General features: G+C 33.3%; 1 protein-coding gene across 1 annotated transcript in view; it reads right to left on the reverse strand.

Moving 5' to 3' along the window:
- Positions 1-25,325, reverse strand: part of RBL10 (RHOMBOID-like protein 10) — a 104,527-nt gene that overhangs the window by 56,310 nt on the left and 22,892 nt on the right. The window contains exon 2 of the mRNA XM_089818876.1: positions 3,765-4,030. Coding sequence (XP_089675002.1) covers positions 3,765-4,030 — 266 coding nt within the window. The remainder of the gene's footprint in view (positions 1-3,764; positions 4,031-25,325) is intronic.

Here is a 25,325-nt window from a genome sequence, read left to right on the forward strand (position 1 = left end):
AATTATGTAAGTCATTTAATAATTGACAATTAAGTTGTCTCAAAGCATAAGAATAAGACACGTCATAATCTTGTCTAATCCTATGTTTCAACCTTATCCTTATAGGCAAGGCATCTCATTGTATATTTCATATTCAATCAATCATTTCAAGCATACATAATAAAGCAAGCTATTCTTCTCATTTTCTCTCCTGTGGAAGATATTTTAGTCTAGCAGCTGATTCTAAGGTGTTGAGAGATCAGCATTAACTCCTGAAGGGGGTCTGTTTTAATTCAATATAAGGTTGTCAATCAATTGACTCAAAAAAGTTTAAAAATAAACTGTGAAAACAATAAAAGGTAAAAAACTTTTAAAAGATTACACAAAGTAACAAGTGAACATAAAGGCAAATTCCTAGAGATCATTAATAGCCAAAAGACCAATGAGAATCATGTTTCCATTATTTATGCTTGCTGTAACTTCTTTTCAGAAATGATTGGACAGTAGAGCAAAGAGATAGAATGTACACATTTTGAAATTTCCATCATCGACATCAAGGATAAAAGATTACTTAAAGTTAGTTACATAAAAGTTGTCATCGAATGGTGGAAAAACAGCTAAAATGCTTCCCAGTGTTGAAAAAAATAACTGAAATTCTGGATTTGCTTGGTTGTGTTCTCCAAGAAATATTGCACAAAAGCACAAATAGTTGTCTCATAATTAGTGTGGAATTTAAAAGATGCATATGCATTGAACATTCACATGGTGACTTGTATTGCTTTGAGTAAAAAACTATGTAAAACTTATTTGTATCAATGTTTCAGCTTGTAGTTTGTGAGCCATTATCAGAAAAAGGATGAAAATACGACTGCATAATTGTTTATTTCAGTGTCATTTTATTTCCAGTGTGCATGTGTATATTCTTTTATTTTTTGGAAGTTTGTATCTTATTTCTCTCACCTGTCGCTTTATTCTTTCCTCAAAGGCAATGCTTAAAAAAAATTAAAATTACATGATTTTAGAACATCTTCTCTACCTTCTCCTTTAGAAAACTGTGTAAAGCTTATTTGCATCAATATTTCATATCACTCTGTGATCTTTCATCTGATCTAATACTGTACAGCATGCATAGGAAACCATAGCTGTCAATGAAACTCAGCTCCCACCCAGAGTTCTCTCAGGACCCACTCCCCAGCAAAAGGACAACCACATGGCAAGGGCTGGAAAGTAAGCAAAAATGAAAAACACATAATAGATTTTACAGAAGTTCAGAACCATGCTGTTCCTAAATCAAACTGTCGCTGATCTCTTCCCAAATAAAAACTCCTTAACCTGTCACCAAAGTCCTTCCAGCTCTTAACTCACAACTAAAACTCTAGCAGAACTACAATTACAAGATCCTGATATAGGTTATTACAGGAAACCATCATGCTCCAGAACAAAAACCCCTCCAACCTGTTACCAAAGTCCTAGCTCTTTCAACAAAGTGACTTCCAACAAATGGGAATGTAGAAGAAACTGTCTTGGGCCATTAAATTGTTCTCAGTTACCTTTAACCAGCAACCAAATGTAACTTGTTTCCATTTACTCATCATCATGAAATACCCTGATTGTACATCATCATCACATATTGACAATCCCTTTCACCACATGATAATGTTATTATTCCATGTCAATCCCAAATGTTATCATCATACAGTATCATACAATGCATTATCACATGAATCATAAAGACAACTTTTCCCCATCATAATGGTTGGATTTTCATTTATGGACGATGGTCAAGACATAATTCAAGTATCCTACCAATTTTGTTCATTCATTTAATACTGAATGTGACAAAATCCCACATTAATAATATTGACTAGCACATTACCAAACAAATACGCATTTGTTATTTTCATAGCTGATTATGGCCCAAAGGCATTCATAAAGCCATGAATTATTAACTGCTGTCTACTAAATTGTAAAATAAATATAGATAAGGAATGAAGAGATCTTTTGTTGGGTATGGGTAGCATCCATTCTGGATCTTCCAGTCTTCCACTTGTTTCTATCTCCATACCTTTTGATCCATGCATATTTTAGGACTTCTTATGGGGATTGTTCCTCTCCCAATTTCTATTCGTAAAGTCACACTGCTCATATCTCCTCATGTCTTTGTTGTGTTCTTACATTTAAAAGTTTTGTCCAAGGCTGTTGTCATACTCCATTCATATAGAGTTTGTCTAGTTAAATATTGAAAGGGACAAAAATCCATGATAACAATTTTAATTAGCATATACACAAAAGAACAAGCATTTGTTAATTTCAAGGTTGGCTAACGCCCACAAGCATTCATAAAGCCATGAAATCATTTACCACCCTCTTAAAATTATAAAACCAATCTGGATGAGAAATGAAATGATCTTTTGTTGGGTAGAAATAGCAACCATCTCAGAGCTTCCACCTATTTCTATCTCAAATTTTGACACTTCCAGTGGAGTTGCTCCTCTTTCAGGTTCTATTCTTAGGTAACACTGCAAATATCTCCTCATGGCTTTGGTATGTTGTAGTATCCGTGAATAATGATGTCATTTGTCATGCCTATGATTCCATGTTGTTCCAGCATGAGATAATGTTACATAGTATTGCTTATAGACCAGACACATATGTCATATATATAGGAAAGATGGGAGAAACTCCAAGAGACATTCAAACTTCACATACACATTGCCATCAAAGTTAAGAAGTCAGCCACTAGTCTCATACTTGTTGTTTATCACAAACAGTGGTCAAGTAATCGTTGTTTGTCAAATGCAATGTTTTGATCTGTCATCTCCTTCATGGAATATTTGCCTGTCACATTAGGTGATCCTATAGAATGAGACATTTACACCAAGCAATCAATACACAAAACACACTCACCATTGATTCTCTTTTTTACCATATGCATCAAAAACCAGAGTTGTAACTTGTAGCTATGTGCGTGTATCTGGCAGAAACACTTAGATTAAAATAACCTGAGAAAGAATCACATATATAAGATATTGACCTAATTTCCTCCAACATATACCCATCTTCTTGTTGACATCTAATGATAGCCATATTTCCATCCTAAAGGTCCTACCATCACAAGGATGCAAAAGATAGAAGGTAAAAAGTCTACTCAAAACAAGAAAGTAATCCCAAAGAACATAAATATTAATTGTAAACCACAACTATAGAGAAGAAAAATTTCAAATATCCTTCACAAACAGATCAATTATTACAGACAAAATATCTCAATAACACATAAATTGGGTGTTTGTAGGATCTGTTCACCTAATTGGACCTTTTAATCAAGCAGCAGCTAGAGTTACACTCAGTTACTCGTTCAAGACTCTATCAAAGCACAGAAAATACATCTGTATCTAAAAAAACCTATCAATACACAAACAATGGCATACTGAATTAAGATTGTATCTAGCTAATGAAAAGTGGATGCTCTGCTGACAGTTACAACTGCCAAAGACAATTGGATCCATATCAAATGCCTTCACAAAGACCTGGGCATCCAGCTAACAAGAATCTGTCAAAGGCAAACTTAGACTGACCCTAGTTTACTTGATATATTATCCTATGTATTTAGGCATTTAATGATCCAATTATTGAGGAATGCTAAATAATGAATCATCTTTGAAAAAAGATAACAAGAGGTAAGTTTTAAAAAATCAGTAACCAAATAGGAATAGTCTAAAATACAAAGAAATAGTAAATACTACTATATCAAAAATCTCCTACCATTGCACTGGATGCCAACTTACATTATGTTTAAAGCAAGAAAGATGTTAGTACATATTCTTCCACCTCGAGAATGTTCAGTAGAAGACTGCATTGAACCATGTATTCCACTTGCTGTCCGCAAGCTTCTCTGATGTGCTTTATTGCAAAGATTCGATACACACCATGAAGGGAAAGTTAGGGAAGTTCTTGAGAACCTATCCAGAATCCCAAACTCCTTGCATAAATCATTGCCACTTTTGTTGCAGAAATTGGTTTTTTTTGTCTCAAATCCAAAACTGTAAGATTCCTGCAAGTTTCAGATATTAAGACAAAAAACTCAAAAGTATATGAACATAAGTATGTTGAAATATACAATAAACCACTTTCTTTAACAATATATCTTAACAAGATTAGTTTGTGTTACACCTTAAGGAGCTAGCTATGCAGTTTCATGGATTTCAAAAACTGAGTTTGAAATCATTTGTGCATGCCCAAGCTAAATGTAATGATATTTGATTTTCCTTATCATTTTGAAATATAATCTTAACAGAAACATGTCTTAAGACTGTCTGTGACTCTCTTTCAATTTTTTTTCTCCTCCGTTTCAGAACATTGAGATTATTGTATTGTTTATTATGCAATCTATTAACCAAATAGAAATACACTTGCAAGTTCATGCAGTTTTGAATTGGATTAAGCCTATTTAGGCACACCATAGGTTTGTAAGAAATTCTATAACTCTTTTATTTTTCATTGTATAAAAGAAGTTCTATTTAATCACAAAAAAATGGTTGCAATAAGACAATAATTTTTTCTATGGCATCCTAGAATTTGTTATTTTTGAGGATCGCTTGCAGATGTAATTGCACTGCCTGTTAAGCTATGTGTTCTTCAAGTGCACCAACCTCTTGCATTTATACATGGTTTAAGACAAGAAGAAACATGTCCCTTTGAGGGACGTGTATATTCATTAATTTAATATTTAAAATTTATACTTAGACAATAGTTATTATAAGATCAAACATGCACACGTGCATGCACACACACACAAAAACAAATTGTCTAGTGATTATTAATCATAATACTCAGTCATACAATGTATCTCAAGGTTATATCAATCTGACTGAAGCTACAACATTAACATCCCTCTTAGTTAGGGAGGATAAATACATGACCATATATTACCTCAATGTTATATAATAATATCTTTGGTCATAAGATATTCAACATTTTGATATCACATTTGATATGATGAGTATTGGTCTCCCAGAATATCAACATATGATTCTCACCAAATACTCAAATAAGATAATGGTCTGCAAAATATCAACATATGATATTCACCATTTTGATATTGTTACATCCCAATTTTTGGCTCAATTTCAAATTGTTCATATAGTCGCTAAGGTTTCCTATGAAGTCAGTTGACAAGTAAAATTAGTTAGAATCATGTGAAATGGTAAGATGGTTGATCATTATTATTTCATATGAAGTTGGCATGCTAGTTAACCGTTATGATGATACTTTAATGTTTCCTTGGAAGGTTGGTTATTTGTCATATTGAAGCTACAACATTAACATCCCTCTTAATTAGAGAGGATAAATACATGACCATTTATTACCTCAATGTTATATAATAATATCTTTGGTCATAAGATATTCAACATTTTGATATCACATTTGATATGATGAGTATTGGTCTCCCAGAATATCAACATATGATTCTCACCAAATACTCAAATAAGGTAATGGTCTGCAAAATATCAACATATGATATTCACCATTTTGATATTGTTACATCCCAATTTTTGGCTCAATATCAAATTGTTCATATAGTCGCTAAGGTTTCCTATGAAGTCAGCTGACAGGTAAAATTAGTTACAATCATGTGAAATGGTAAGATGGTTAATCGTTATTATTTCATATGAAGTTGGCATGCTAGTTAACCGTTATGATGATACTTTAATGTTATCTTGGAAGGTTGGTTATTCGTCATATTTTCATGGGAAGTGAAATGGCAGTTAGCTATTATGATAGTTTAGGATTAATAACTTGGTATGGTACTTATTGTTATATTGAGGAATATGATTTAATTGTGGAGAATTTCCTTGTAGGAAGCACATCAAAGGGGTGGAAGCATTGTCAGAAAAGAATTGGGCACAAGGGCACCACCATCACTGGGCAAATAGGTATGAATCTTGAATCACTGTAATGTCCCATTTCAAAACTATTATTTATTTACCTTTCAATTCGTATAAGTTTGATAATTTTCTATTTGATATTCTTTCCAATGTTTAATATTCTATATATATGTGTATTTCATAGTCATGTCCTTTCATTATTAATATTAATTATTTTAATAAGGTAATTATATTATTCTAATTATAAATGATTATATTTTATATTAATTATATGAGTCATTTTCCTTGTAATTAATAATATTATTTTTATTTTAATATGTAATTATGATGTAATTGTCAATAGTTGATATGTGTATATATAGTAATTATTTATATTCAATAGTATAGTATTTTAAATATCGAATATATGTATGTATATATATATATATATATATATATATATACACATAAGTTATATGATAATATTTATGATATATAATAATTTGTTTTTTCAATTTATATACATTATTGATTATTTTAATATTATAAACTTTATATATAATACTTATTTATTATTAAATTATATGTCAAAATGGGGATATCACAGTCCTCCCCTCTCAAATTTGCTTGTCCTCAAGAAAAATCATTCATACACAGTCCTTCATAGATACAAAATATATTTGCATACAAAAGGCCTAAAAGATTTATGAAATATACATCTTAATGAATGAAAACACGAAGTGGACACTGTCATGTCCCCATTTTGGAGGCAATTTGATTTAATTAATTTAATTAATTAGGTTGTCCAAAATAATGAATATTTTATGAGGATGACTAATTAATTATTTTAATTAAATAAATAAGTGGTATTAAGTTAATTATTTATAAAGTTATCAAATAAATAAATATTAAAAGGTAACTTTATATTTAATTAATTTAATAAAGTGACTTGAATTATAAAATATTTTTTATAAAGTCACTTAATAGATAAAATAAAATAATGTTCTAGAAGTTTCTGGAGAAAGTGGAGAAAAAGAATAAATAGGCACCCCGGGCTTCATTCTAATCATCTAGTTGTTTATTTCTCTCTTGACATCAAATTGTGATTCAGTCACATAGTCTATTGTGGAGCCAAGTGGTTTCAGATAGTTAGTTGATCTTTGGGAATGAAAACTCCCTTGGATTAGCATAACTAAGGAAGTGAAATATCTTCTAAAGGATTGCAAAATTGAAGGTGATACTTCAGCCACTTCAGCTAGGGCATCATTGGGCCTAAGGCCATTTTCAGCATTTCAGCATTTCAGGAGGCAATTTTAGCAGGGCCGAAATTATTGGAGGTCATTTCTAGCAGGTCCGCGGGCTGAAAAAGGCAGTCCGAAAAAGCAGCTCCAAAAAAAAGCAATCCAAAAAAGCAATTCGAAAAAGCAAAACAAAAAAACAAATCCGAAAAAAGCAAGTGGAAAAAGCAGATCGGAAAAAAAAAGCAAGCAAAAGGGGCAGCATTGAAAGAAAATATTACAGCCATCCACAATCAGGTTCTTCACTTCTCATTTGGCATATTTTCTGAGAAATGTAGGTTTTCAGCTGAGTACAAAATATAGCTTCAGCACTTCATTATTTTACATTGTACTTGTCTTTATTTGCCATTTGGCATTATTGGTATCAAAGGAAGGCTAGGATTTTGCAATTGAAAGAGTGTTGTAATTTTTAGACTATCTATATTGCAACCCTAGGGTTGATGATCAGCTTATTAGTTTGCATTCCAATTGTTTGACAAAATATCAATTGGTTGTAAGTTCTCTTTTTGGCATAAATAATATTATAATTTTGCATACTAAGTGTTTATATTAATGCCACTTGGTTGTAAGTGCATTAATGCCATCTTAGGTTGCATCCAAAGTATTTGTCTTAATTACTAGTTGCTGTAGCTGCATATTGCAAATAGTTTAAGTCACATATTTGTATTGAATATTGTCAAAATTAGTTGCACATTCATGTTAGGTCATTGTTTAGACAATCTGGAGTCTTTTTGTAAGCATTCTCTTTGATGCAAATCGAAACAAGAGTCATTGCAGTAATCTGAAAAGTTATATCAGTCATATGACCCCTTGTATGCAAAGTGTTTAACAAAATTCTTCGAGCCTTCAATCAGCATTTTAAGGTCGGAATTGAGCAGGATTATTACAGTGGTATCAGAGCTTGCTTGCAAAGTGTTTGACGAAATGTCAAACCACTGAAGTATAAAGATTTTTGGTGTTTGAAGAAGTTATAACCTGTTGGGGTTATTACAGTGGTATCAGAGCAGTTTTCTTGCCATCCTGTTGGGTGAAGACCGAATTACATGAGTGATCAGCACTCTACTTTATCCAAAATGGACAGGTATAGTACAAAGTCTCAGAGGGCACGATCTTGGACAATTGATAGACACAGTATCCAGAGTCGGAATAGTAGAAAGGATGGTTATTCAGACATTCGAGATGAACTTAGGAAAATAAGCCATAACATGTCTGAACTGTTGGTTAAGCACCACCGTATAATGAATGACATGCTGTCTGACCCAACTAAGGTGGATAAGTTGACTGGATTTATATTTGGCAGATCTTCTCGCAAAGCACCGACTGATACAATGAGAGATGTTACCAGGAACCTTAATGAGGAGTTCGAGAAACAAGCTTGCAACCAGGCAGAGGTTTCAGTTCAGCCACAGGAAGAAGTGGTGAAGGATATTACGCTGATGCATAGTAACTGTCAACTTGATACTCAAGTTGAGACAGTTGTATACAGGTTGCCAAAGGATGATGTCTCCAGTACTCAGGATGGTTTGGTTCCAACAAGCAGTGACTATAGTGTAGTGGGTTCAAATGATGATTATGAGGATGTTGTTGTGCATGATGGTGAGATACCTAGTAGAGATGAGCAGACATTGAGCATTCATGACTTTGCTGAGAGAGAGTACCAGGCACAGTTAGATGCTTCGTCACATGAGGTTGAGGCTGGTAGTACTTCACATGATTTGTCCAGCCAGCTAAAGGTGAGCGAAGACAGTATTGTGACTTCATTATATCATCATGACAGGATGCGGGATATGATAGAGGATCACATCCGGATGATTCAGTTACAGGGTAGACATAAGGGAGTTCAAGCAAAGTCTTCTTGTGTTGACTTACAAGCGATTAGGGAAGGAATGGGAACGATGAAGTTGAGTTATTTACATCTTCTATCAGATCGTGACCATCTTCTTAGCCTTGTCGAAGACTATTCAAATGCCTTGAGGAGGAAAGAAGTTGACAAGCTTTCTCGCGAGCTTGAGGACACTCAAGCTTCTTTGGTAAATACTCCATTGGCATTACAGAACTGGGAGAGACATGGGGATAAGCATGGCATGGAGTTGAGTTTAGTTTCATCTTGCACTCCTGATACTCAGCTTTCTGCGGCAGGCGGATCATATGTGGTCGTTGATAATGTTGCAAGTTCATCTTGCGTTCACATCCAGGATACAGGGACAATGTCAAACAGGTATGTGGAGTTAGTTGGTATTGGTCATATTACTCAGGTGAGGAGTTTGCTTGAGTTACCAGCTGATTCTAGTTTACAAATATGGACTCGAGATTGTTATATTGGCGTTTGGGATTCAGTTGACTGGAGATCTTTAACACTTTTTGGTAGCAGTGATTGTTTGGATGCTATCATGGATTTGATTAGCAGATTGCACTGTGTTGTCTTTCCTTGTGCCAGCAACTTGTCTGATGTTGGTATTAGTTTTTTTTCACTGGTGTTGGGCATTGTTCATATATCCAGTCGACCATTATTGCTGGAATGTGTTGATAATCTTTCATATTTTGCAGTGTGTACAGATGAGTCCCAGGATCATATTGGCATTGATGATATCCAGGAGGATGCAGTGGGCAATTTTGAAGACTTAGTTTCCTTGGTAGTTCCTTTTGGTACAGAGGAGTTGGACAGCAGTGCTACAGATTTTGATACTCCGTATGTTGACATGAGCTTTGGAGTTGATTCGTAGGATATGGTTGGTAATACTCTAGAGACCAATAACTTTGAGGATACTCCTTTAGACAGTGCGTCAGAGGAGGTTTATAGGAGACAGTCTAGCCAGTGTCGTCATGTGTCTAGTCAGTTGGCAGTTAGTGAGCGAGACATTGCTATCGCTTGCCAGCATTTCGATGCTGCTCGTCAGTTGTTAGCAGTTTATGGATGGGGTTCTCCTACTAGTGATGAGCAGGGAGGCAGTTATCTCTCCTTGATAGAGATCCACTCTTTATGGGAGGCTATTCGGATTCTGAGACAGAATTATATGCAGTTGGTAGCCGACAGAGATTATCTTATGGAGTGGGGGAGTACAGCATACGATGCATTGTTGGCTAAGGAAGTTGAGGTGAGTGAGCTTACTCAGCAGCTCGAGTTGACTTCTGAGATTCTTGAGAATACACAGTTGGCTTTCGAGGAGTCACAATTTCATTTGGCTAAGGTGACCGTGGAGTTAGAGCGACTGCAGTCTTTACCAGATTTTGTACAATCACAAGCTGTGGTGTCTGGTGATCCGAGGATGTCTATGGTCGAGATTGTCAGAGACAGTGGAGATGGGGATGCATCCATCCTTGATACTAACATTGGCATATCGGGCTCAATTGAGTTGGGTGTTGCAGCAAATTGTTGTGGTATGCCTGACATGGTGGTGGCCTCTGGTACTGATGGCACAGAGCCTAGAGATGTATCAAAGATCATGTGTGATGTTGGTGAGCCGACAGTTGGCATGGTTCCTGCTAGTGATACTACTCCCTTGGCGATGTCTTCAGAGGTAGTAGTTAGTTCTAGCTTGGTTAGTGATCGGTTGCAGTTAGCTTCATCTGGATTACAATCTGAGCCACTGACTGAGATTGATGCATTCTATCGGCATTATACTATGAGGTATGCTCATCAATTTACCTTTGATGACCATGTTGATGAAATGATGATACGGAGATGTACTTTGGTTCCTAGTGCTTGTCATCAGTTATGGGATGGTTTGACGCCTCGGGATGAGAGTTGTGATGGGCATGACATGGCAATAGGTTTTGCGGTTGACAGCTTGATAATACATGACTTAGAGCAAGAGTTTGGGAGTGATGCTTCAGCGGTTGTTGTTATTGATTCTACTCCTTTGGCTATGACATTAACTAACTTAGCTGGTGATCAGTCACAGTGGGTTGTATCACTTGTTCATGGTGAGTTGTTGACTGAGTTTGGTTCTTTTTATCAGCATTATACTGCAGGGTATGTACATCAATTAGCATTTGATCCTTGTGTTGAGGAGTTGATGGCAGGCAGATTTGGTTTGGATTCCATTTCTTGCTGTTTATCTTGTGATGTCTTTTCACCATCAGCGGTGCATGGAAGTTATGGTTATGAGACAGTGGTCAGTGATTTGCAGAGTTGTGTTGACTGCAAGAGTTGTACAGTGTGTGGATTCTCCATACTTGGTACAGTTTTATTCGGGAGTGTTCACCATTGTTGTAGACTTGGATTGTACATTCCGTATAGGCCAGTGGGATGCGTTGATGGTATTTACTGTGTTGGCAGTTTGATTTGTCCACTTTACTTGGGTTCTGATGTTCTAAGAGTTTGTGTCTCGTGGGTTTTTTACTGTGGCAGTTGTGATTTTGGAGTTTGGTTGAGCTGTAATTGTCAGTTTGACTATCAATTCCTCTTGGTTATATTGCAGAGGATATTGTAGGAGCCTATGTTAATTAACAGTGGTATAGTTCATGACTACATTTGGGATCCAAGCGGATTGATTGGTTTATTGTTCAACCATTGCTTGGGGACAAGCAATTTCAGGAAGGGCGGACTGTCATGTCCCCATTTTGGAAACAATTTGATTTAATTAATTTAATTAATTAGGTTGTCCAAAATAATGAATATTTTATGAGGATGACTAATTAATTATTTTAATTAAATAAATAAGTGGTATTAAGTTAATTATTTATAAAGTTATCAAATAAATAAATATTAAAAGGTAACTTTATATTTAATTAATTTAATAAAGTGACTTGAATTATAAAATATTTTTTATAAAGTCACTTAATAGATGAAATAAAATAATGTTCTAGAAGTTTCTGGAGGAAGTGGAGAAAAAGAATAAATAGGCACCCCGGGCTTCATTGTAATCATCCAGTTGTTTATTTCTCTCTTGACATCAAATTGTGATTCAGTCACATAGTCTATTGTGAAGCCAAGTGGTTTCAGATAGTCAGTTGATCTTTGGGAACGAAAACTCCCTTGGATTAGCATAACTGAGGAAGTGAAATATCTTCTGAAGGGTTGCAAAATTGGAAGTGATACTTCAGCCACTTCAGCTAGGGCATCATTGGCCCTAAGGCCATTTTCAGCATTTCAGCATTTCAGGAGGCAATTTTAGCAGGGCCGAAATTATTGGAGGTCATTTCTAGCAGGTTCGCAGGCTAAAAAAGGAAGTCCGAAAAAGCGGCTCCAAAAAAAGCAATCCGAAAAAGCAGTTCGAAAAAGCAAAACGAAAAAAACAAATCCGGAAAAAGCAAGTGGAAAAAGCAGATCGGAAAAAAAAGCAAGCAAAAGAGGCAGCATTGAAGGAAAATATTACAGCCATCCACAATCAGGTTCTTCACTTCTCATTTGGCATATTTTCTGAGAAATGTAGGTTTTCAGCTGAGTACAAAATATAGCTTCAGCACTTCATTATTTTACATTGTACTTGTCTTTGATTGCCATTTGGCATTATTGGTATCAAAGGAAGGCTAGGATTTTGCAATTGAAAGAGCGTTGTAATTTTTAGACTATCTATATTGCAACTCTAGAGTTGATGATCAGCTTATTAGTTTGCATTCCAATTGTTTGACAAAATATCAATTGGCTGTAAGTTCTCTTTTTGGCATAAATAATGTTATAATTTTGCATACTAAGTGTTTATATTAATGCCACTTGGTTGTAAGTGCATTAATGCCATCTTAAGTTGCATCCAAAGTATTTGTCTTAATTACTAGTTGCTGTAGCTGCATATTGCAAGTAGTTTAAGTCACATATTTGTATTGAATATTGTCAAAATTAGTTGCACATTCATGTTAGGTCATTGTTTAGACAATCTGGAGTCTTTTTGTAAGCATTCTCTTTGATGCAAACCGAAACAAGAGTCATTGTAGCAGTCTAAAAAGTTATATCAGTCATATGACCCCTTGTATGCAAAGTGTTTAACAAAATTCTTCGAGCCTTCAATCAGCATTTTAAGGTTGGAATTGAGCAGGATTATTGCAGTGGTATCAAAGCTTGCTTGCAAAGTGTTTGACGAAATGTCAAACCACTGAAGTATAAAGATTTTTGGTGTTTGAAGAAGTTATAACCTGTTGAGGTTATTACAGACACAAAGTAGTTACATGAATGCATGAAAACACAAAGCATACACGATGTAAACAGATGAAGACACGAAGCATACACGATGCAAATAGATGAAGACACGAAGTATACACGATGTAAACACACAATACACACGTTATGCAATTCTTTGATTAACCCTTGTAATTTTGCAAGTTTTTTAGAGTTAGAGCACGGAATTACAAATTCTACTTCCTTGATTGTGAACCTGCAACCACAAAATCATTAATACACATTCATATATAAATTTCAAAGAAAGGTGTGTCATGATACTAAGCCTAAGAGCGGGATTTTGACCCTCTTGGCCTTGGTAGCAAGGTGTTAGGCATCGATATGAAGTGGTCTACATAGATAATGAATATATCCTTCTAGGTTTAGAGGAAGAACTACCCTTTTTGAATTTCCTTATATTAATCCCCTGACAAGGTATTTATAATCTTAATTTAAAGAATATACAAAAATTTGATCTTAGAGTGATTTATCCATCAAAAGTATAATTCATTATTTAATAAATTGCCAATAATATTAATTTATCATTTCCTGAATATGGGAGGAGAAACTATAATAGGGTGCCCTATTACCTAATCATGGGCCTCACTGTTCCCCCTTATTATTGTTATCTCTCTCCGATCATCATCACCAAGATAGTTCCTTTCTATGCCGTATCCTGGGCTCACTCCACTGCACGCCTTACCTAGTACCCTTGTATGATGTAGCAAAATGCCCATTCCACCACAGGCCTTATCTTATCTTGGAGGATTATGATCTTATTTATTTGTTAGTTTAGGATTCATTAAATCAATTTAAGACATTCACTTTCCTAATTAATAGCTCAATGTAATTCATCCCCATATGTTCTATCATAGATTATATTCAATAATCATAATAAGAATTGATTAAATATAGATTATTACCATACCATAAATTATATTCAATGATCAAAGTTGATTTAAATGTGAATCATTCATAAAAATAATAATCGAAATCAATATGAACCATTCCCATTATATTCGAGTCCATATATTCCATATATTATGTTTAATAGATATTTTGATTATGGGAAACTACTCTACATATTATACAAATCAATGTTATTAAACTAATAACATACATATGTATCTTCTAAATGTAAATATGATATATACACATATATTTTCATAACGTAAGTCTTCATTTTATATATATTATTATAATAATATAATTAATACACCTTTATATAAAATAACATAATTTATTCAATATAAAAATAAAATACTAAACTTGATATATAAAAATTAAAATATATGCATACCTTGGATATTACCTTTTATAACTTTATTTTATCTCCCCTTACTTTTTCCACTTATGGCTGTCCTATATCTTCATAAAGATATTGATTCTTGGATGGATTGTCCAAAAAGTATTTGGAAATGCTTTTCTTTCATATAAATTCTCACATGGCTAACTCTATCTCCTTTAGAGGTAAAAATAATAATAATGCTGATCTTGTTTAATTTAAACTCCTTCCAAATTTATTTTTAATACTTTTCTCCATGTTGGTGGGTCCACCATCCACCTTTTTAATATCTCCTTTCTTTTAAATATGCTTTTGTCTCATCTTTCCAACGTTAAGACTTGATCTCCCTTTAAGCATTCATCTTTTTTATCAAACTCATCATATTGGTGAATATATATACTTTTACTTGTTCGATGACATATGTAATATCAATGACTATAAAATATTGGCATACGATGTGGAGTTAAGTTGAAATGGAGAATATTTGAATCTTCCTTCATTTATGATGTTTGTATTGAGGTTTTCTTCTTTTCCTCGCATGTACATTTCATGGGCATTGGTTTAGATAATTGAGCTGTGTCAATATGGAAAGTTATACTTTCTTGCAGATCACTCAATTCAATGCACAATATTCTCTTCTTATGAGGTGTACTCCTCTATTAGAGAGACTATTCTAGAAATAAGATTTTTGGTGAACTATGTATTTCCCCCTTTCATCGATTTGTTTTTTTTTATTTTCCATTTCTCAAGTATCATTTTAATTAAAAGAGGTCATAGATGAATATGCAACTGTGTAATTCATATTGCCACTATTCATAAGTTATTCATTTTGAACCGTAGATTTCCCAATTTTTTCTATATGCCCCATATCAAGTGATAGATATGTGATTTACATTGCTTGACACCTCTGCGATTGATGTGTATAAACCAGAGGTATGTGATATTCAAACATAGAGGCGTATGGAAGTTTCTTGGCCCTACTCATTGCGCGTAAGTGGACCTCTTCTTTTAATGATGTTTATTAACAACTTATGTATAATTTCCCTGATAGGCAAAACTAGGCAGAAAATTCATTGAATCCAGCATATTGAAATAAAATATGTGTCCAACATTTGTTGAGAAGTCGGCAATAGCCCATGTTTTTTCTTGATCGTGACCAGATTGCATCTTTGTCCATCTTCTCCCAATCTTGAAAACTCTATTGTTTCATTAATACATATATATTGATTATCTTAATAATATTACGAGATTCCAAAGGTCTCATACTTGTGCTCCGTATGTAATCCTATGCATCTCATATTTCTATTACCACTGACGCCCTCGGCATATTATACTAGAAAATGCTGAATGGATTGTTTGAGGAACTTAGTCTATTGTTGGTGGAGCCTTTTACGCGCTCATAGGTTCTGTCACTTGTCTTCGAATTTGGATTTTTAAGTACTCACTCAATTTCACAGGATGGCAGGATGAATTGTTCTGATACCACTTGTAATGTCCCGTTTCAAGACTATTATTCATTTACCTTTCAATTCATGTAAGTTTGATAATTTTCTATCTGATATCCTTTCCAATGTTTGATATTCTAATATTATGTGTATTTCATAGTCATGTCCTTTCACTATTAATATTAATTATATTAATAAGATAATTATATTATATTAATTATATATGATTATATATTATATTAATTATATGAACCATTTTCCTTGTAATTTAATAATACTATTTTTATTTTAATATGTAATTAAGATGTAATTGTCAATAGTTGATATATGTGTACATATAGTAATTATTTATATTCAATAGTATAGTATTTTAAATATCTAATATGTGTGTGTGTGTATAATATATATATATATATCTACGTTATATGATAATATTTATGATATATAATAATTTATATTTTCAATTTATATACATTATTGATCATTTTAATATTATAAACTTTATATATAATACTTAATTATTATCAAATTATATGTCAAAATGGGGATATCACAATCATCATGGCTAAGGGTAAACGACTAGGCAAGCAAGAGTGTACATTGGACAATACCATGAGCTACTTGGTCAAAAATATAAAAACAGTAAATATCTGAAGTTCTTGTTCAGGACTATTACCTCTCTGTTGTTGAGACATCGACAATCTTATCATCAGAATATATATATATATATATATATATATATATATATATATATATATATATATATATATATATATATATATATATATATATATATATACATACACGTGCATATACAAAGAGAATATGATGTCAGAAATAAACCATATTTCTCTAAACTACACATGTATATAGATGTATGTATATTTATAAGTGAATAGCATGATGAAATCATATATTAAAAATTAAAACTATATATATATATGCACATATATAATATCTTAAGAAAAGGAACTTAAGGTAAATTTAAAACATATAATCCTTTTCTAAGAGGCGGCCATCTCCACTTGGCGCCCTCCTTTCAAATTCGGAGACCCTTATGAAACCATGGATCTTTTAAGAAAATTGTCATCTTGAACCAAGCAGAGAGCTTAAGGCCAGCAGCTTGCAATGTTGGAGGTGATATATATTATGTCTTGCAACAGACCAGAACAAGAAGATACCAGCAAACGAGCTATCTCATTCCTTCCTCCTCACAATTCTACCTTGTTACATTCTTCCTCTCTCAAGCAATACAAAGATCGGGCCAATCAGAGCCGCATGGCATAGACAGAGCCGACCTTTTCCTTGACATTTCCATTCGATCAGGTTATATTACTTTTACAATCCAAGCCTCTTTCACCATGTTTTTGGCTATGAGATTTTGTTGAGGGTGCAATAAAAAAAATATCTCTACGAATATTAAAGTCATCCATTACTGAGGCTCGAGGTGTAGAGACCTTCTATATTATATTTCTTTCCTTTCTTTTCAAAAACCTGAGTATCTCTCAAAGAGAGTTCTGTAACAAAGTCTGATTATCAAAATAGGATATGTGATTAAACACGTTAATACTCATTGTATATCAGATCTTGAAAGTCATTCCAAGATCACCATGTGATAAAATCTCAGTATGAAGTAATAGTCTCCAAGGACTCACCCTAGGCTAGTGAAGCCGATGAAAGAGGGTGGAGAGGAGAGGATTCCTACAAAGGAAAAGAAACAATATGATTAGAACTGCCATACATGAACAATTAATTTTAAAGATGGTTGTTAAAAATCAAGTCAGCTCATGATTGTCCAAGTATACTGTAGTGGAATTAAGTACTAGAATGCTCAGTGGCTAGACAAGGTGTTCCATGTATATTCTGGGTAGGGAGGGCCTTTCTCGGATGAGATTATGTGAGGATATTTTAAGGGTTCAAGATTGGGAGGTTAAGCCCCTGACAATGTTCCCCCTCTCCACCAAATGCCAAGACATGCACAAGACAGAGATAAGTTATGCATTCAACATATGTTGGTAGCAAGCATTTTACTTTTATGATATTTGAAATTACAAGTTGAAGATATGTTAGTTTGATTCCTATCGTTGAATTATTTATTTCCTTCAATGAAATCAATTTTCTCAACAATATAAATAGTAACCGGTTAGATCAGTTGATCTTCCAATTCGACATGAATTATATCTGTATGCTTGAGATAGGCCTACTTGATGGATATTATAACTGTCCTTTTACGTGAAAAATGAAAAATGAACGTATCCTTTAAACTATATGTTATTGCCATATTTAGCAATTGGAATGAAAAAGGCTGATACAATGGTATTTAAGTCCCTAGACGATATTTGTCATTATGATGTAGTGATATTTGATGCCCTAAATGGCAATTAGCATTTTGATAGTGGTATAACTATTTGTGCCCTAAGTGGTATATGTGGATTAACTTGGGTTTTGCAGATGTTGCCCTAGGTAGATTTCGGTTTCCGAATTTAGGGTAGGTAAAACTCAAATTCTATATTTAGATTTATTGATGATGCTATAAATAGTTAGTTATGAAACTTTTGTTTAACTGATTGTAACCATTAATCGCATTCACATGAACATAACTGTTATAACTATATTCTTATGAATATCAAGTAATAAATGTATTTCTTTGATATGCTAGTTGTTAGTTGAGACCCGAAAAAAGTGGTTGTTACAGATATCATATTTGATATCATGAGTATTTGTCTCACAGAATATCAACATATGATATTCACCATGTACTCAATAAGGTTTGATATCACATCTGATATCATGAGTATTGGTCTTCTAGAATATCGACACATAATATTCAATAATTACTCAACAATGTTTGATATCAAATCAGATATCATGAGTATTGATCTTCCAAAATATTGACACATGATATTCACCAAGTACTCAAAAATGTTTATAAGATATGTGCACATGCATTCTCATAATGCATACCATATAAACATCCACCATGCAAAGTACAATCTATCATGATATGCATAGACATCATAAGATATTTATCATAATAGGAAATTAAATTATTGTGAGATCGTCACCTCTCAATAACTTCTACAAATACAAGTAATGATTATTTAGAAGTTGTCACTTTCTCATGATGTACATAGGGGGTAGGCCCATTAAATCATACAGTCACACGCATAATACCAAAATTTTACATGAAGTCAAAACTCTCTAATTCTGATATGATCAAAATCTTCAAGGATCAACTAAAACATATCCTCTATCCGCTCCTTTAGATGGATGTGTAAGACTCCCTCTGAGCATCAATCTTCTGAGCTATTCATCCAATGTTGCTTCTGATTGAAGTGTCAGACTCCCTCTTCTTTTTTCTGCAAAAACATTCTCAAAGGAAAAGATCAAGGCAAATAGCTCTTATAGTACGTATTGAAAATACGAATAAGAAAGAGAATATAATGAATAGATAATTGTAATACTCAAGGAAAATAAATACTTATCTATACTTCAACATCCTTGATTGTCCTCATCATTGCTGATCTAGTAATTATACATATGACACTGAATTTCTTTCACCCTTCTTATAAGATATTATATTGATCTCATAAAACATCAATCATTTCTTAAATAAAAAATTTATTATAATAAATAATGCTATCATTTTCCTCCAAATAACATGATTTTTCTATTTGAAATGATATTCTTATTTATTATTAATTCTATTTCACTTTATTTGAGCTTCATTCCATTTTATATAATACTAAATATTCATTTCATTATACTACTAACAATTTATATTACGACGTTACTAGTCCCAAATTAATTAATTTCAATATCATTTATTTGAAATCGATGCCTCATATACCTTATTCCTTACCTAGCCTGCTGGCATCAGAAGATGTTAGTACTACTTGGGCAGTTGTACTTGTCATCTTCCATGCATTTACTTCTTTGTGTATTCCTAAAATATAATATGGCTTCCTGTCCACGTTTTATATTTTCAAAGTCTCATCAATTTCAAATGCTCAGTGGTGTATGAAAGTTAAGAATGTTGCAAATCTTGTCTCGCTTGCAACAATTAAAATCGAATTTGTTGTCATGACTGTCACTATCATCTTTCTCCAGATCACTATTTACTTAGGCTTCCCATCAAACAAATCAATACAATCGTAGTGAAACATGTACCAATCCCAAACTATTTTTCATGTGAGAAAGCATCACAATGGCAGTGATTTGTAATCAATGTTCAAACACATTTGACTTGTCCCAACATGGAAAACTCTGTAACAAACGAATTTTCCTAACCAATTTAAAACACCTAATTAACAAATAACTGATTCCATTTCACATAACAATGACTTCCATTAACTAAATTTAACTAGAAAGAAGTAATTGTTTTCTATTCTTTTTGCAATTTATATTCAACTGATATGACGAAATAATTAAATGAATACATTGCTAACATTTTTACCATTTTTAACTGATAACATGTTCAGCTGAAAGTAAAATAACAATTATCTTCTATATCAACTAATATATTCATTCAATTTATGCTTTTAGAAATCTAAAATATTTATTTATTCTTCTATGGATCTAAAGGTAAAAGTGCAAAAGGAACATACAGAAATAATGGAGGAATCCCTTTGTCATGTTGTTCAAGCCTTGGCATTGGTGAGAGGAGAAGCATTGACATAGGCTTAACCTCCCAACCTTGGACCATATTTATCCCCACACATCCTAACTTAATAGAACGGCCCTCTCTACCTCGAGAAGTCCAGCCATCCAAGCTACCTAGTGGTTTCAGTGCCCCATTAGATATTCCTAAATAACTGAAGCTTATGGACGAACAAAAAAGATCTCATGATTGGCACATATGCCTCTAACTATCTCGGCCAAGGATTTCAGATTGGGTTCGTAAACTCGATCTCCACCACTCGACTTGACAACAGATTCCATTATCAGAACATGCATGAGCTATTATGTGTTTTTCATTACATGGTTATTTATATCTGATTTCATTCTTGGTTCTTGCAGGTTATCTCCACCTCTTCACCATTCATGGCTTCTTTGTTGGTGAATCCTAGGTGCTTGAAAGTTTTTAACCATTCTATTTTATTCACACCTCTTCACCCTTCATGGCTTCTTGCCGGTGAATTTCTCAGTGTTCAATTATTATGATATTATTTACAACTCTGAAGATTGTTTGGGAAAAAGATGATATTCACATGCATAAATATTGATTCATGCAACTCAAATGAGTTCTCTATCTTCCAATTCCAAAATTGAAGTTATCTCAAGGTTATTCGATTTAAATCAAAGAAACAAGATATCGGTCTGTTAATAAAACAGATTATGGATGGGAGTTATGTATTTGATATTACACTCTCTATTCAGTTTACTATACATAGCATACAGCAGCAATAAAGTAAATAATGGTAAACGTACCAACAATGCACTGTTTTTCTTGGTATGATATACAGAAAAGAAAGTAATGAAAGCCGACTGAATTTGGTTAAACTTAACAAGGAAATCATGTGACCTGTATACAATTTTGGGTTCCTCTTATGGCGATCGGAATTCTTGATCTCCTGCTGTATATTACTTGCTCTGATCTCCTATTGCTGATAGAATTAGAGGGAGTCAGAAGGGAATCGGAACTTAGAGCTTAGGAATGGTATATTTCTGATAACTTTTTCACTTGGCTCGATAAGAAGTCGTAGCAGATTGGAAAGAATAGTTAAGGAGAATGCAGAAGGGAAGGAAGGAAGTTGTTTTCAAACCGAATCATGGTATTCTTATAATGGTCAGCCGTGACCTTTTGGCTACCATCGGTTATCAAGAAGACTTTTTGAATACTTCATAAATTCGAATTTAAAAAGGAGAGAAATAAAGAGGGAAAAGAAATAAGGAGCTTAAGAGTTTAAATTTTATTTTATTATTATTATATGCTCTTATATATGTTCACGTATGTATATCGATAAGGTGACATCATTAGATTATATAATTATAATTTATTGGTGCCACTTCATTTTTATATATGTGTTCGTATTTAAGGGTTTATAATAATGATTAAATAAGAAAATTCAATAATAAATCTTCAAAGGTATGAATTATATTTAATTTAGATTATTTTAAGTTTTTATTATATTGTTTTTGTAATAGCTCATGCAGTCCCATAATGTAACCTGTGGTCAAGTCTTTATATCCTTTCCAAGGTAGTGTTAGGTCATACCTGCCGATTCTGATGACTAAACCAATTGACAATCCCCTTCTGATGATCCCATTTAGCAATGCTTCCCCTCTCTTCAATCTTCTGCTTGCAATCACCCAAGCAAAACATTCTCGCCAAGACATTAATTCAAAAATATATTGATCGTTAATTCCATCAAACAATTGTCAATCATCTAATGACAGTTATAGGTTACTTGATTATTTTCATCAACGTCTATAATAACTAACTCATTTCACATGATCATGAAATAAATAATCAATTATCGGTTGGTACAACGTATATAATTAACTAATTCATTTCACATGGTCAAGAAAAGAAATAATCTGTTAACAATTGATACAATGTATATAATTAACTAACTTGTTTCACATGATCAGGAAAAGAAATAATTCGTTAAACCAACAGTTATGATCAAATTTTAAAATTAGGGCAAAATTTGGGATGTAACAAACCCAGTCTATATTTTTATTCTATTTTCATTTATTAAAAATAAAGCTCATTGTTTGCAAATTCTCGTTTTGGTTATACTTCCGACATCCAACAATGTCAACCCATCAACTCAAGATACTCTCCTGTCATTAGTGTTGCTACTTCAAATTCTGTCATTCATCTATTTTGTATCTGCTCTATAATACATATTAGCAGTCTCCTTCAAATGACAACTTCCACCAATATCTATTTGGAATACGGATCGAACTAAAGTCTCTTATGATCAGATGGTATAGTTTGTAATTTCTTTTCAAAAGCTTAGAATTTGGCACTATTTGTCCAAAATTAATTTGTCCAGATTTTGCAGTGTTTCTTTTCACGGGCTTAGAATTTGGCATTATTTGTCCATAATTTGTCCAAATTTTGCAGCATATCAGCACCCCATAGTCTGTCGCACAATGTAAGGATATTATGTTTTTTTTTTGCAATTTCATTCAATCCCTGGCTTCCCCACGAATGGCTGGCACAAACATTTTTCCAGAGCTATCTTACCATCCACTTTTACTACACACCCAAATTACAGGCCAATAGAAAAATGCATAGAATCATTTCTTTGACTCGCAACATTAGCTTCGTTACTTAAAAGGAAATCTTACGCACACATGGTCTTCAGATTAATTGCAACTGCGAATATCATATTTTAGAAATTAAGCCTTTAGAAAACATCTCTTAATTTCTGGAAACTGTAAATTTGCCATTCACCATGAATTTCAGCTATCAAAATTATTTGCTCTTTTTAATCATAAAATCTCACGAGCTAGGAGGGAACTTGCTCTGGTACCATGTTATTTTTTAGGATCACTTGCTAATGTAATTGCACTACTTGTTAAGGTATGTGTTTTTCAAGTGCAGCAACCTCTTGCATTTGAAAATGGTTTAAGACAAGAAGAGACATCCATTTGAGGGACATGTATATTCATTAAATTAATATTTAAGATTAATAATTAGACAATAGTTATTATAAGATCACACGCACATGCATATGCGCGCACACATAAACAAATTGTCTAATGATTAGTAATCATAATAATCAGTCATACAATATATCTCGTGATTAAATCAATCCGACTAAAGCTACAACATTAACAAAATTGGTGTATGACAAAAGCATGCAATCAATTAAGGAAAGACATATCCATACTGAAGGTATCAGTAGTCCAATTGAAAAAAAAGTAGAAATTCAATAATAACTCAAGTCTAGCCCAGCTCGTCTGGTGTAGTGGTCAAGCTTGAGGTCATGGGTTACCCCCATGGTCTAGGGTTCCCGACCATCCCAGGTTTGAATGGTGTGCATGTGCACCGGGTGTGTACGCGTGCCCCAAGGGGAACTAGTTTTGCATCGCTCGCCCCAAAATCAACTATTGGGCAGGTAACGGAGACACCCCCTTGGTTATAAAACAAAAAACAATTCAAGTCTAGCAAAGGTAAACCCCAAGTTGCATAATCTGACTATATAAAGATGATTTATCATTGGGAGCACAGTATAAATAACCAGAATAACTACGTTGGCTTCCTCCATCCTCGTAAAGTAATACAAGCAAGTGGCATTACCATATACATACTGTAATGTATGAAATTGAACAGACTTGAGATGAGTATGAAGTTATTGTTGAAAAGTTTGGCACCGATGTCAAGAAGATATTTATTGGCTTTGGTGAATGAACAAGATTGATGGGCATATTGACACTAATGTCGAAGAAATTGTTGTCAAAAGATCGTTTGACAAAGATATCTTTGATGATGGAAATAAAGGCCAAGGGTCATTGATTGGAAACAAGACAAGGTTCATATATGAATTAAATAGCTATAATTGGCTGATCATAATTTAGATTCTAAGGCAAAGTTAGGTGTATGCTAGCTGGCCTGATTATGAAAAATGTTTTAAGGTATATCACTGTCATAAGGAAAGTGATTACCAGATTTGAAGACAAAAATACAACTATTATAAGGGAAGCAAGCGTAGCAGGTGATTGCATTATAAGATGTAACGGTGAATGAGCAAGTACAAAGACTATAGTCATATATAACAAAGCATGCTAGACGACTCTAGGGTAGAAGCAACAGTAACTAAGCAAGTACAAAGACGATAGTTATATATCACAAAGCATGCTAGAGGAATCTAGAGTTAGGAGCAACTCTATGTAATAGACAATAAAGGTCAAGCAAGATTCTTATTAAAGAGAAGAGAAGCAATTAGTCAATGAGATATTACAACATTGTTATGTGCAGCTATATGTGACAAAGCATACAAACAATATGGATGACTTCATTGATACAAGGTGCCCCAAGATGATAGAAGCAAGCTCATAAATAAGGAGAAGTTTATTAAGAGGATGAAGATAGCAATTTTATTTTGGTAGTAATTACATACAAAAGTGATCGTGATAAATATGACAATCTCTTTAACATGTGCTTTGTTATTGTACTGTCTTAACATGTGCTAAGCAAGTACAAAGATGATAGTTATATATCACAAAGCATACTAGAGGACTCTAGAGTTAGGAGCAACTCTATGTAATAGACAATAAAGGTCAAGCAAGATTCTTATTAAAGAGAAGAGAAGCAATTAGTCAATGAGATATTACAACATTGTTATGTGCAGCTATATGTGACAAAGCATACAAACAATATGGATGACTTCATTGATACAAGGT

This window comes from Cupressus sempervirens, chromosome 3, assembly GCF_028749045.1.
Source record: "Cupressus sempervirens isolate cs-2001-9-10 chromosome 3, ASM2874904v1, whole genome shotgun sequence".
Lineage (NCBI taxonomy): Eukaryota > Viridiplantae > Streptophyta > Pinopsida > Cupressales > Cupressaceae > Cupressus > Cupressus sempervirens.